The sequence below is a fragment of the Orbicella faveolata genome, unplaced genomic scaffold (assembly GCF_042242905.1).
Source record: "Orbicella faveolata isolate gen_17 unplaced genomic scaffold, um_ofav_v1 contig_1, whole genome shotgun sequence".
NCBI lineage: Eukaryota > Metazoa > Cnidaria > Anthozoa > Scleractinia > Merulinidae > Orbicella > Orbicella faveolata.
The window spans coordinates 27,061,701-27,074,167 of NW_028301536.1; the positions used below are offsets into that span (position 1 = coordinate 27,061,701).

Here is a 12,467-nt window from a genome sequence, read left to right on the forward strand (position 1 = left end):
CAGAGTTCCAATCTGATTTATGCTATAATGATGGTTACTGTGTTTATAGTATTGTGGCGTCTAAGACGCTACATGTAGGAGTTACAAGCGCGATTATTACAGAAAAGTATGACGTTTGAACTGTTATTAGTATTGTATATGGACTGTTATTAGTATTGTATATGGACTGTTATTAGTATTGTATATGGACACTCAAGGAAAGCCATCCATCCATCCATTTCTTTCTTCAACTGTTTGCCTTTTACGAAATCAATCTGTCTCCTGTTTAACCTGTTCACATAAAAGTTTATTTGATATTACTAAAATCATGTTTCCTCGAAAAGACATCAAATAATTCTGGGAACGGAACAGCAAAGCAAAGTCATGCAATTAAATATATTTTTTTTCCAAAGTCTTCCTTTATATTCTTTGTAAACTTATAAGCCTCACACAAACAAAAACATGTGTGGTTTGATTTGTGCATGTCCCATGATCTTGAAGAATTGAAAATGAGAAGCTTTTTTTATTTTTTAAACCAATTTTATGCGCAATAAATCATATAAGTAGCCCTCTACGTTCCAAGCGTCGTATTTCATTTCAGCTTCACGATAGCCTTGATTTGAGCTAGGACTTCGTTTAAACCTGACTTCTAATGTTGAGATTTCTTGAGCCATCAAGACACTCCGTGAGAACAACAAGACAACCCTGTGATGAAATGTCACAGTCACGACCAGGAAGATCACCGATATTGAAAAATAAAATAAATGAAAAAGAGTTTAACGCCGGCTACAAGGGTCTGATTTGCTCGCTGTTTTTGAACACACGCTGACTTTTCTTCTTGATAATACAGCTGTGAAAAACGTGAGGTTTCCCTCATTCAAGTGGATCAAAGTTAACAGCCATTTAATACTTAAAAAGAAGAAATGGCTCTTAAGAAACGATTCTAGATGGTAAACGATAAAACATTTTGTTTAGCTGCTAAGTAAAATATTATTATATATTCAAATACTTTTCTTTGATTCACTTCAGACTAGCTGTTGCCTTCCACACGCCCTGATCTGTTTATGCAGAACGTAGTATCATTTTACCTGTATTTTGTTAAACGTTAAACGTGAGATGACAAAAATGAAGTCATTAATGCTCTTCACTGTTTTGCTCCCTTACACTTTTGTATGTGTTGTGTCACTTCCATCTTCCTTGAAGGTAGGTTTGATTTATTAAGGTACTAATCAATATTACACCTTAGAGAAGAGACCTTATTTGTTTACGCCTAAACAAGAGAAAATGTAGCACTTTGTAGTCATGTATCATATGCTAGCATGAAAATCCTTGCTAGCTCATTTATAAATTTCTGCTTTGCTCCCCTCTCCCTCTCCCCCTAAATAATCAGACAGGCATTATTTGTCAACATTTTTTAGGGATTTTTACAGTAATTCATTTTTTATTAACAATAGCAAAATATAACTTCAAACTGTAAACTATGGATTTCGAATATTATGGAACTTCCCATCAATGATGTTTTTAAAAAACGAATCGCTCTGACTAAATGCTTCTACTTATTTGATGCTAAATCTATGTGGATTTATTAACAAAATTTGCCTTAAAATTTGTTTAACATGTTTAATTTACGTTTTAAACTATGACGGATGTTTTCATCTGAGAGAACATATATTGCGTATTACCCGCTAGCAATCCTTCTTGTTTCTTTAATTTCATTTTGTTGCTCCCAGAATAAAGAAGGAACGGTGTCCCTGAACAGGGAACAAGGTGAGCTTATAATGAACATAATGTTTGTAAACTTACGTGGGAGATGTACTGATACGGCTGTGTAAATTTTTAAATTAAACCAGTGACACTGACCTTAGCATAGTTTAAAATTCGTCCTGCTGATAAAAATGAGAGCGAAAACACTTCGCTCAAAATGTAATCAGAATATATAACGTTGGTCGTGAATGTCCTTTAACATTATAAGTAAGATCTAAGATTTCTGCTGACGCCGAAGAGAACAATCTTTTTATCATTAATATTACAGAACCACAATATAGAGTTTTCAGATAAAAATCGAAGTTTCTCCCCAAACCGTCTCTGTTCCAGATGATCACGAGCACACCGTGGCCAGATTTCGGCGAAGTCTGCTGCAGTTTTACCAAATGATTTCATGCGCGACGAACAACGACCCACTGAAATACAACTTTTATGGGTGTTACTGTGGGCTGGGAGGCAAAGGAACACCAGTGGATGCCCTCGACAGGTTACCACTCTCAGTTTTTACATTTAATTAAAGAAGCGTGTTTTGCTCTTCTTGTAGTCATAAAATCGTATGTCCTCGCGACGACAAGATTTCGTAATAGGCGGTCTCACTATCACATAAGATGATGACAAATGGCATAGTGAACACGCATATATTTGTAAAACAGATTATCTTAACTGTTGTAGCATTGCAGAAGCAGATATGAACTTGGAACAAAGTGTTCAGCCAAGATTGATCATTGGCCAAAGGGACATTCTCTAGATGCCTTTATAGAGTTACACGCATTTAAAACCAAAGTAACTCAGTAAACTGAGTAACTCGTTAAAATTAAAAATTAATTCCACATTCATTATAACTAGTTTTCATGGTAAAGGAAGATTCACATCATATTGCAGATGTTGCGAGAAGCATGATGCATGTTACAACCAAATCAATCAGAACAAGCTGTGTAGATTTCCATGGCATATCTACACCAAATCGTACGATATGGAAGGATGCACTGGATGTGGTATGGAATACCTCTCAAGATTTATCTTAGTTTGCTTGCACTTATTAGGAACATTTGCACTCTGGAAATTAAACATAAAAATGATTTCATTCCCATTAAATTGATGAGCATCGCAGAGCTGACATTCTACGAATACCGATTATTTTTCGTCATTTTTTCTTAACAATTTCAGTTAATTCCAATCTCAATCTAAGAAACACAGTGGCATGGTTGGCATACAAACGTGCCGCTTGCGCGGGAATTCTGTCACGTGGCAGGTCGGTTTTTGATTGGTCAAATCAGACAAAGCCAATGAGAACGTTGTAACGATTCTTTAACAACTTTCTGGTTGGCAAGGATACTATAAAATGAAATAAACCATTTCTGCGACAATTAGTTCCTTTCTTGCCAAAGCAGCAACTAAACCGAATGATCAGACATAATTGCCACTCAGGGCTACCACGGAGTGACACCTGGGGTTGATTCAGGTCTTTTGTATGCGTAGACATACCACGTATGGAAATCTGTTTACAGTGAAGATAGCCATGTAACATGCAGCGTGACATTAAGGAGTGCTACCCCTTAATTGTAACTGGTCACCATTTTAAGACTGCTAGTAAGACGATACTTTGGAATTGAAAACGAATCTTCCAGGCTAAATGAGATAGGGCCTTCCTGCTCCTTGTGAAAACAGGAGATTCTGATGAAAACAGAGAAAAATCTTAGAGTAAACATACGACATTACTAGGAAGAGGTAAATGTAAAACTTTGTAGTTTTGTTTTCTTTTTGTTTGTTTGTTTGTTTTTTCGTTCGTTTGTTTGTTTGTTTGTTTGTTTGTTTGTTTGTTTAAAAAAAATGTTTCCCATCTTAGCTTCCCACGTCGACAACTTTCCGACTTAATGCAAATAGTCAAGACCATCACTGTTGAATCTCTGAAGCTTGAATTTAATAAATGTCTTCTCTCTTGCAGCCTCCTCTAATGACAAATGCCAGCTGGCCATCTGTAACTGTGACAGTGTTGCAGCTCAATGCTTTGCAAGAAACAAGTTGAATCCTGCATATGAAGACTATCCACAGAGCAAATGCAAATGAGCATGCCACAACCGAGATACATCTCGCAGTTTACAACTACTTTCATCACACATTACTAAATAAAGTTGCACCAAATTAAACTGATTCTAAACTGTTTACACTTGTCTCCTTCTTACCTTGATGTACGTTATACTGTCAAAATCTCAACACCAGCATTAAAAGAAAAGTAAAACCTAGGGTAACCATGCACTAAAGAGAAGTTTTAGCGCGAGCTTCAAAATGAAAGGTTTTCCTAATATGGTGTTCGAATTATATGTAATGCGATCATCACAGACTTGAATGAAAACGCGAAGAAAGCCAGGCTTCACTGGCAAACTCCGCTCGACATCAAGAGGAGATAGGCATACCCCAGAGGACATAAGCAGTCCAACAGGAGCAATGTTGAGAAAGAACGAATACATGTTATTCTCGACACCAGACCTTCGCTCTCTGGGCTCCGCCAGACAGGAAGTTTGGGGAACTCTGAGCGAACGAAGCCAAACTCTGCCTATGTTGATCACACAGCGCATGCTTTGCCCAAAACAAAATTAGTGGTGCTGTAGTTACACCATATAGGATACATCTTTTTATTTCATCAAAAGCCTGTAAAGACCTAAATTGTAGCTCAAAATGTTGTTAGCAATTAAAATTTCCCTTCAACCCGTAGTTTTTTATCCATGTATTTCTTTCCTTGTTCAAAGAGGACAATGGTTCAGACAATGGACTCCTTTTGGGACTAACATATAAAGTTCAACTTTTTTCTACACTATGAATTGATGTTTACAAATTTAATTAATTCTAAAAACCGTTTGAAAATTCGTCGACATTTTCTCGAGCCTCCGTATGTTCACGCGAAATTCTAAACTTTGGCATTGCCATGATCATCTTGGTGGGAGGCGCGGTGGTGTCATGGTTAGTGCGCTCGTCTCCTGATCGAGTGGTCCAGTTTGAGCCCTGGCCGGGGACATTGTGTTGTGTTCTTGGGCAAGAGACTTAACTCTCATAGTGCCTCTCTCCGCCCAGGTGTATAAATTGGTACCGGCGAATTTAATGACGGGTGTAACCCCTGCGATGGACTAGTATCCCATCCAGGAGGGAGTAGAAATACTTCTGGTCGCTTCATGGTACTGACACCGGAGATAAGAGCCGGTCTGATGGGCCACTCTGCTCGTATACAGACGTTTATACCTATGATCATCATGCATGTGGAATAAAAAAGCTGAGTTCGTCCTAAATGCAGTCCGTTGTTTGAGCGATTTTTTTTCTTTTTTCTTTTTTTTCAAAAAGGAACTGCATGGATAATGAAGAGCTTTCATTTTTTTCAAAGGAAACTAATCAAAACAGACTATTTTGCCGGGTTCTCCAGAGCTAGCCGCGCCATCAGACACGCTCAAAAGAGATTCACTTTGGGGTCGAGGAATAAGTCACTTTAATCTCACGCGAAAGTTTGAGCATGCGCCTAGTCTTGGCATTCGCCCTTAATGCCTCATTACATGGCAGATTTCAACCTGACTTCTGAAACAAATCCGCTTAAAATCAAATTGGCGATTAGGTGGAGAGGATTCAGCCCGGGCTGAATTTTTTTTTTTTTTTTTGGCTGAAAAATCGGAACGTAATTTCAGCGAGGTTGGACATGCCCAGTGATTTTGTTTTCTAGTAAACAAGATGGCTGCCGCTACGAAGGAGAAGCTATTTTAGTGGAATAAAGGAGATACAATAGAGAATCTTATTCGTTGTCTCGCTAATTTCAAAGCTCAGATGGAATATAAGAACATCGACTTCAATGCAGACAAGGTTAAACATTACGAGGCTGTCAGGGAAGCCATGGCTCGCATTTATATCTTCTCTTTCTATGCAAGTACGTCTTTCTGGCTGAAAGATATGAAGCCAAAAACAGATTTCGTTTCAGTTCCATCATCTTGTTGGCTGTTACCACCCCAAAAAGTTGAAAATTGAACGCTAACAAAAGGCCAAACTGCGAGAGAAGCAATGCGCCTATTTTCACGATACCTGTTCTCGGCGCCATTTTGATTCTCCTGAGACTCTTCGCGCGCAATTTCATATTTGGCGCCGAGGAAAATATTTCATGTAATCGCAACAAAATTTCAGCCCCCTTAGCCGAGCTAAAATTTCAGCCCGGGTTGAAATTCACCATGTAAGCAGGCCCTTAGCAAGAATTCAACAAAATTGTTTATTATCGGTAACAAAGTATAAGACACAGACATTTTCGACTGTTAACGTGTTTAATGCTTCAGTACTGAAGGCAAATTACAGCTGACATTCGTTCTTTTTGTCATAGCTCTTGTAAGAATTATTGAAAGTGTTCTTGCTCTTTATAAAACACTGCACAGCGGCTGAGTCGCACACACACAAGGCATGTCGACAATGTCCGTTTCGGAGAGAAACAAGTGCCTGACTTCTTTATCCCGTCATAGCATCTGTCGTGTATTTTGCGGCACCTGAATATCAAAATTGTTAGAACTTCTGTTAGGAAGCAAAACATATAAGAAATCTAAAAGTATGCGAAAATTGAAAAGGTCTCACCATTTCGATTTTATGTATATAAAAAAGTCTGCATACGAGCCAAATGGCCCATCAGGCCGAAGATTAATTATCCCGTTTTCTGTAGCAGGAAGTGACATGGAGTATTTCTACTCCCCACTGGATAGAATGCTGGTCCATCGCAGGGTTAACCCCATCATTAGATTTGTTTGCACCCATTCATATACTTGGGTGGAGAGAGGCACTGTAAGAGTAAAGTGCTTTGCCCAGGAAAACAGCACAATGTCCCCGAGCGTACTAACCATGAGGACACCGCGCCTCTCATCTCGATTTTATAAGCTCCTGATAATTCATTTGCTTTGAGAACATATCATAGATACGTTGCATATTAAACTGTCTGAGTTTGCTTCTGTTACCCCATTCGTGCAAGTTCTTCCCTCGTCAGTGTTATGTTCATGTCGGTTTTTTTTGTTGTTGTTGTTTACCTATCTGTGTCATCCACAGGGGTTCCTTGACCACCCAAACCGCAGTAACAGCCGTAGCCATTGTAATGAATCGCACTTTCTCCAGTTCCACACAAGATCACAACATCAAAGTCCACAATACCTCTTCCCGAAATTGTTGTGTTTGTATCTCTGGTTTCTGCAAAAAATTAATTTAAATTCAATAAATTTCACAAGACAAAAAGTCATTAAGGCACACGAATCGATCATTATATGGTAAGACAGCAAACGATTTTTCCGTCCCCACTACAACAAATCTAGCCTCGCTGTTCAAATAAATAATTCGAAACTGTTTTTTGCTCAATTCTAAAGATAATTTTCCTTCAGATAGTCAACTGGTTACTGGACAGTCTCAAGAATACGGTGTCAGAGATCGCTCTAACAAATCACGGCTCATGGGTCCTCATGATCATCGTCAAAAATCAGATTATGCCTTTGGATGTTACAGCTTGAATGTCATGGAGGCGCATTTTGGCATATTTTTCATGCTTTAACGGAAGCAGCAACGAGTCATCGAGAGACAGGAATGCAGTAGCATTGGTACCTTGGGATGCTTGGATCCATTTTTGCCTCTGTTGGTAATCAAAAAAGAGAAATCACCGTAGATATGAGGTCAGAAGTGGAGTCGCGGTCTCAAGGCTTGGCAGTGGACTACACTATAGCATTCCACCACCTTTTACTGGATAAATAACTTGAGTAATAATAACAATGTACAACGAATTGTACAACGATCATATGCTGTATACTTACCAGATCGTGAAGACTCGCTGCTATTGCAAGCTGGAAAATGGCTTGGCAAAGCAAGAGAGAAGCAAGCCGCTTCATCATCTGTAGAATCAAGACTGACTTGGCTTGCTTAAGAAACTTCGATGACCTCTCGGCAAATTTATGACTCTAAAATAGAAGTCGAGAGCCTAAGGGTCAATGAAAAACATTTTTAACGCTGGAAAAGTAAATACACAACGTTTTTAACACTATTGTTGTTGCAGTACATTTACGTTCAAGTTCAAAGTAACAACTTCGTGATTTTAACAACAGCAACCACAATATCTTTCTTTCGCTTAATACAATATCAAAGTACAATAAAAGGGATATTTAGGTTTATAATAGATAGTTTAATTAAATATCATAGAAATCGGTTGTTTTCAGTGTGATGGGAGACTCAATGTACGGTGACTAAGCATTGATGATACTCAAGTGGCAGGTGAAAAGCCGAGCACTGTTTTATGTTTCCCATTTGCAGGAAATTATATCAGAGAAAAATGGGGAAAAGTCTATTATACGTTTTCGGATGCTGTTTAAGTTATTTTTGTTCTGCTTCAAAGTCCTGGAAAAGGTAAATGGTTAAGCTAATGTCACATAAATTGACACGACAGGCCAAAACCAAGAGAGAATAATTTGTAACAGGCGAAAAGTATTGTGTTTTGTACAAGGTAAAGGCAAAAAAGGGCGAACAGAAACATAGTTTTAAAGCTAGAACAGACCTAATTTTATTTAAATTTCCTGAGGCAATTAGCCACAATTCACTGTATTTGAAAGAAAATCAGAATCTTTTGTATTTCATTTAATTCTTGCCGGTAGACCACAGAGTACCAAAGTAACCATCTTTACGTATGTCCAATTACTGACCACTTTCAGGCAATTAATGTGTGAATTTGAATACTGAAACGTCTTACGGTGTCCTGAGGTTGACGTTCAACAATAGGCCACGTTCGTTGTATCAATATTCTAACCTATGTATCACAGTCTCGTTTGGGAATTGTGAGACAAAAGAAAATTAAAAAATTTGCAATTTTGACTCGAAAGCCTCGGAGCCATGTTAGAATATTGATATAACTATCGAACCTGGCCTATGGAGGCTGCATTTGGGGGTCCGAGAATCCCACATACCGTTACTATTTGGCCTAGATATCCTTTACTCCGTTAAATCCAATTGCAAAAATTAACGATTTTCCCACTCGATATCCCGTTTCATCCGAACTAAATATCCCACATCCCATTAATTTTTCCTTCAAATTTCCCGCATCCCGTTAAAATCCCGTATCCCGGAAACCCTAAAAGTATCCTTTCCAGTATCGATGTTTTTAAAAACTTTTTAAAACAAACTCTGAAACGTTGTTGTGGGCGTAGGAATTTTTTTACTGTTAAAACCAAATGATTTGATCAAGTCTTATCCGCTCAAGCCACAAAAATAACGGCTCCGTTACTTTGATAAGTAGGCTAATGCTTAGCTCAATCGACTCAAAAACGCTAGCAAATGTAGAAGAGGGATTTCTCTATTTATAGCAAAAGTTTCTTGTCGAAAATGAAACTCAGAACGGTAATAAAACTTGAAACAAACTCCGACAAGCCTTTTGCGAACAACATTTGACGTGGAACGTTCATGCACTTGGTCACTTGTAAGATCGCGCGCCTGCCATCGTTAATAGCGCACACTAAATTTTTCCTTTTGATATTCATATATGCTGACACAACTGTGCAATTTTTAGCTTTTTGAACAAAATTTTCCACTTGGGCGGCACCTTGCATGGGTCCTTCGGTCTCGTTCGTGCTTGCCCCTTTGGGTATTATACCTTTTCTTTCGTTTGTTATTCTTTTTTTCCTTAGGATAGTGTTCTTTTTTTTCCATAATTATGTTTTAGGTAATTATGTGTAAGATAATTGAAACCCAATAAAGCCTTAAAAAAGAAAAATATATATATAGCCTCATAATTTAAGAGGGAGAGTTATTTGAGTTTCATTTTAATTAATAAGGGGGATGGGGCGCGGACTTAAAAAAAAATGTGAAAATTTGCCTTTTACAAAAATAGCTAAAAGGTTGTCCTCCAGATTTGTATTTTAGTTTTTCTAATTCCTAAAATTTTGAGGTAAGGTCGGAAGGGTTTAGTTTGAGAAAAACGTCACTAGAACTATTTTTTGGCTATTAATAAATAATTATTAATAAATATGACATACCTTTTGTATTGTTCAAGTGTCGCAGATGATGGTTAGAGGGTTAAGCAAGCAGTAATTAGAGAAAGGAAAAAACGTGTTGAAATATCTTAGTATAAAGTTAGGCTCTTTCACTCCCTCAAAGCCGTAGTAAGCCACCTTAATTTGCGAAAAGCTTTGATTATCCTGAATCCTCATTCTGGACGTAGTGAAGGAAAACTCGACTCTATCTGTGGTGCCGGGAGATCGTCTCGTCAATTGCATCCATGATTTTACAAAAGTGAAAAAAGAACACAGAAGACTGTCATGGAATAGTACAGTCGGCAACATGAATGAGTTCTATGGGCATATTGAACTAAATATCGTTTAGTCAGTTACTGCACTGGAGGTGGCTAAATGTCTCTCGTGTTCCACATGTTCTGTTGCTGTGATGTTTAGACCATGGAAGAGCTCTATTTTTTGTCTACACCTGACCTCCCGCGGAAACGTATTTGTTTGAGCGTGTTACCAAGAGAGAATAATAGAGATAATCCCCTATAGGCCAATATAGGGCTTATTCCCAAGGTAACACCTGTCAAGAAATTTTTAGATATGTTAATCACCAGTTCTCCCGCAGATAACGCTACCATGCGCTTTGCGTCGATGTTCTCGCGGAGCTGTAGCCACTGAGCTGCCCACGTGCCAGTAAGTAAAATTCGCGTGACAGGATCTGCTATCTGGGATTTCTGAGGCCAGATGTGATGTAAAGATAACTTGAGATGCATTAGCTTAGGACCAAGGCTTATATAGGGGATTATTTAATTATCTCACCCCCTTTCTCTCTTGGTATTACTCAGTGGCGGATCTAGGGGAGGGGCCCAGGTACCCCCCTCGCCCCTAATTTTGGTAAAAGAGAAAAAAAATCGCCGAGGGAAGAAAAGCCGGCAGGCCAAGTAACCCCCCCCCCCCCCACCCCTCCACCCCTTAGCTCAAGGTCTGGATCCGCCACTGTCAATAGTTTTTGGTTGGACTTGCTTACTTGAGTTTACAGAACTAAGCAAACCCCGAAACAGTGATTACGTTCGATTCAGTCAAAAAAACACTGTCGTCTAAACTGATTTGAAGTTTCAAGGGTCACTGTGTTTTAGACAACACTGTTTACTCCAAAGTAGACTTAAGTGTCCTTATACAAACGAAAGACAGAAAACGTTAATGGGCGCGTTCCAATTTGCACGTGAACAATGCAGTGCACTGCTGTTAGGAAAAGTTCTCATTTCTCAGCTGTTGATGAATTTATCGAGTGACGTTTAGAGTAATGCAAAGTAAGCAAAACAGTGCACCGATGAAGGGGCAACCCAAACGATCAGAGAGGACGGCTGGGGTCGAAAGAAAATAAGAGGTGTCATTGCATCAATTACGTGCAGGAAAGAGTGTTTAGAGGATTCTGGTTATGAGTCAGATGAATTTTTTAAGAGAGCTTCTGAATTAAACAAATGCAATAACATTATCACATTTTTCGGAGAGATAACACTATGAAGAATCAAACATTTTGAACACAACAAACCTCCGTCGAAGGCGATTGTCCTAGAAACCGGAGCAAATGTGAATTCTCTGATATGATTTTATATTTTCGAATAGGTACCTGCAAATGTCCAATCTTTATTCATCCTGATCATAAAATCCTGATATGAGGTGCCAGTGTTACTGAACTATGACGACGTTTGTGAAGCAAGCAGTCAGATACGATTTTATTCGTTGCGTGCAATTACCAGCGGCACCATTATCAGTGAATGTGTTTCTGGAAACCACTGTTAACAAACGGAGCCATCAATATGACGGATTAATTCGGTAAGCGGCATCTTTCAGCTGATGTTAACTTCAAAGTATATATTAGTACGCGTCAAGGGCAAACGTTGTTTTGCATTATTCCTTTTTATATATATCAGTGTTGATTTTGGTCTAGTTGTGTTGACCTCGAGTTAACTCACTAAAGGCAAACAGATTCTCATAAAACAATTATTAATATTAATATCTGAATCACTGAAATTAGTAATTTTGAACATTTTCAGCCAGCTGGCGTTTGTTTCCCGTAAATAAAAGTAAAACCATTAAGATAATAAGTGAAATTGCGGTTTATCAAAAAGCGACGGAAAGAAAAACTAAACATTAGAGAAGAAAAATACTGGATCAGTCGTCATTTCCTGATAAATGCCTCGCACGTCAGATGAAATAAAACTTTCCATTTATACGTAGCTCTCCTCGGCTTACGTTAACTAGAAAAGCCACAATGGAAGCCGAAATAATGGTTCGTGATACTCCATAAATTCATGTTATACAATCAAGCAATATTAATAAAACAATCAAGACGAGCGATGTTCTACTTTACATACATTTAGCTTCGCATGATTTCTTAGCAAAAACAAATCACTCTGACAACCAATCGTTTACCTTTTATCTAATTTTTTTCTTTAAATTAGGGCTCACTTTCTTTTATCACCATCGCAGGTTAAAATGAGATTTCACAAGGAAAGAGTGGTCGTCAGTGAGACGTTTTCTTCTCCACTCGATTGTATAAAACAATGTGATATTAGGGGAGGTAAAAAAAAAAGAACAAATTGATCGCTTTAATTAAATGAGGGTGAGCTACACATGTTGGCTTTTTGAAAACACTTTAAGACATATGTCCCATAATTGTAGATTTATTAGCGAGGAACCAGTTGCACGTCGTGATTTTTGAACTGCCGTGATTCATCTGAATCCGAT

The 12,467-nt window shown here is 38.3% G+C and overlaps 1 protein-coding gene and 1 long non-coding RNA gene across 2 annotated transcripts; one reads left to right on the top strand and one right to left on the bottom strand.

Moving 5' to 3' along the window:
- Nucleotides 1–991: 991 nt before the first annotated feature.
- On the top strand, nucleotides 992–3,908 carry LOC110061740 (acidic phospholipase A2-like). Its single transcript, XM_020768584.2, has 5 exons — nucleotides 992–1,182; nucleotides 1,710–1,746; nucleotides 2,074–2,230; nucleotides 2,626–2,738; nucleotides 3,689–3,908. The coding sequence occupies exons 1-5, from the start codon at nucleotides 1,096–1,098 to the stop codon at nucleotides 3,808–3,810; spliced, it is 516 nt and encodes a 171-aa protein (XP_020624243.2). The 5' UTR covers nucleotides 992–1,095; the 3' UTR covers nucleotides 3,811–3,908.
- Nucleotides 3,909–5,074: 1,166 nt separating this feature from the next.
- Nucleotides 5,075–7,847, bottom strand: LOC110061739 (uncharacterized). Its single transcript, XR_002298013.2, has 3 exons — nucleotides 7,545–7,847; nucleotides 6,777–6,933; nucleotides 5,075–6,248 (listed from the first exon to the last, which is right to left on the bottom strand). It is a non-coding gene; the product is annotated as an uncharacterized LOC110061739 (long non-coding RNA).
- Nucleotides 7,848–12,467: the final 4,620 nt, after the last annotated feature.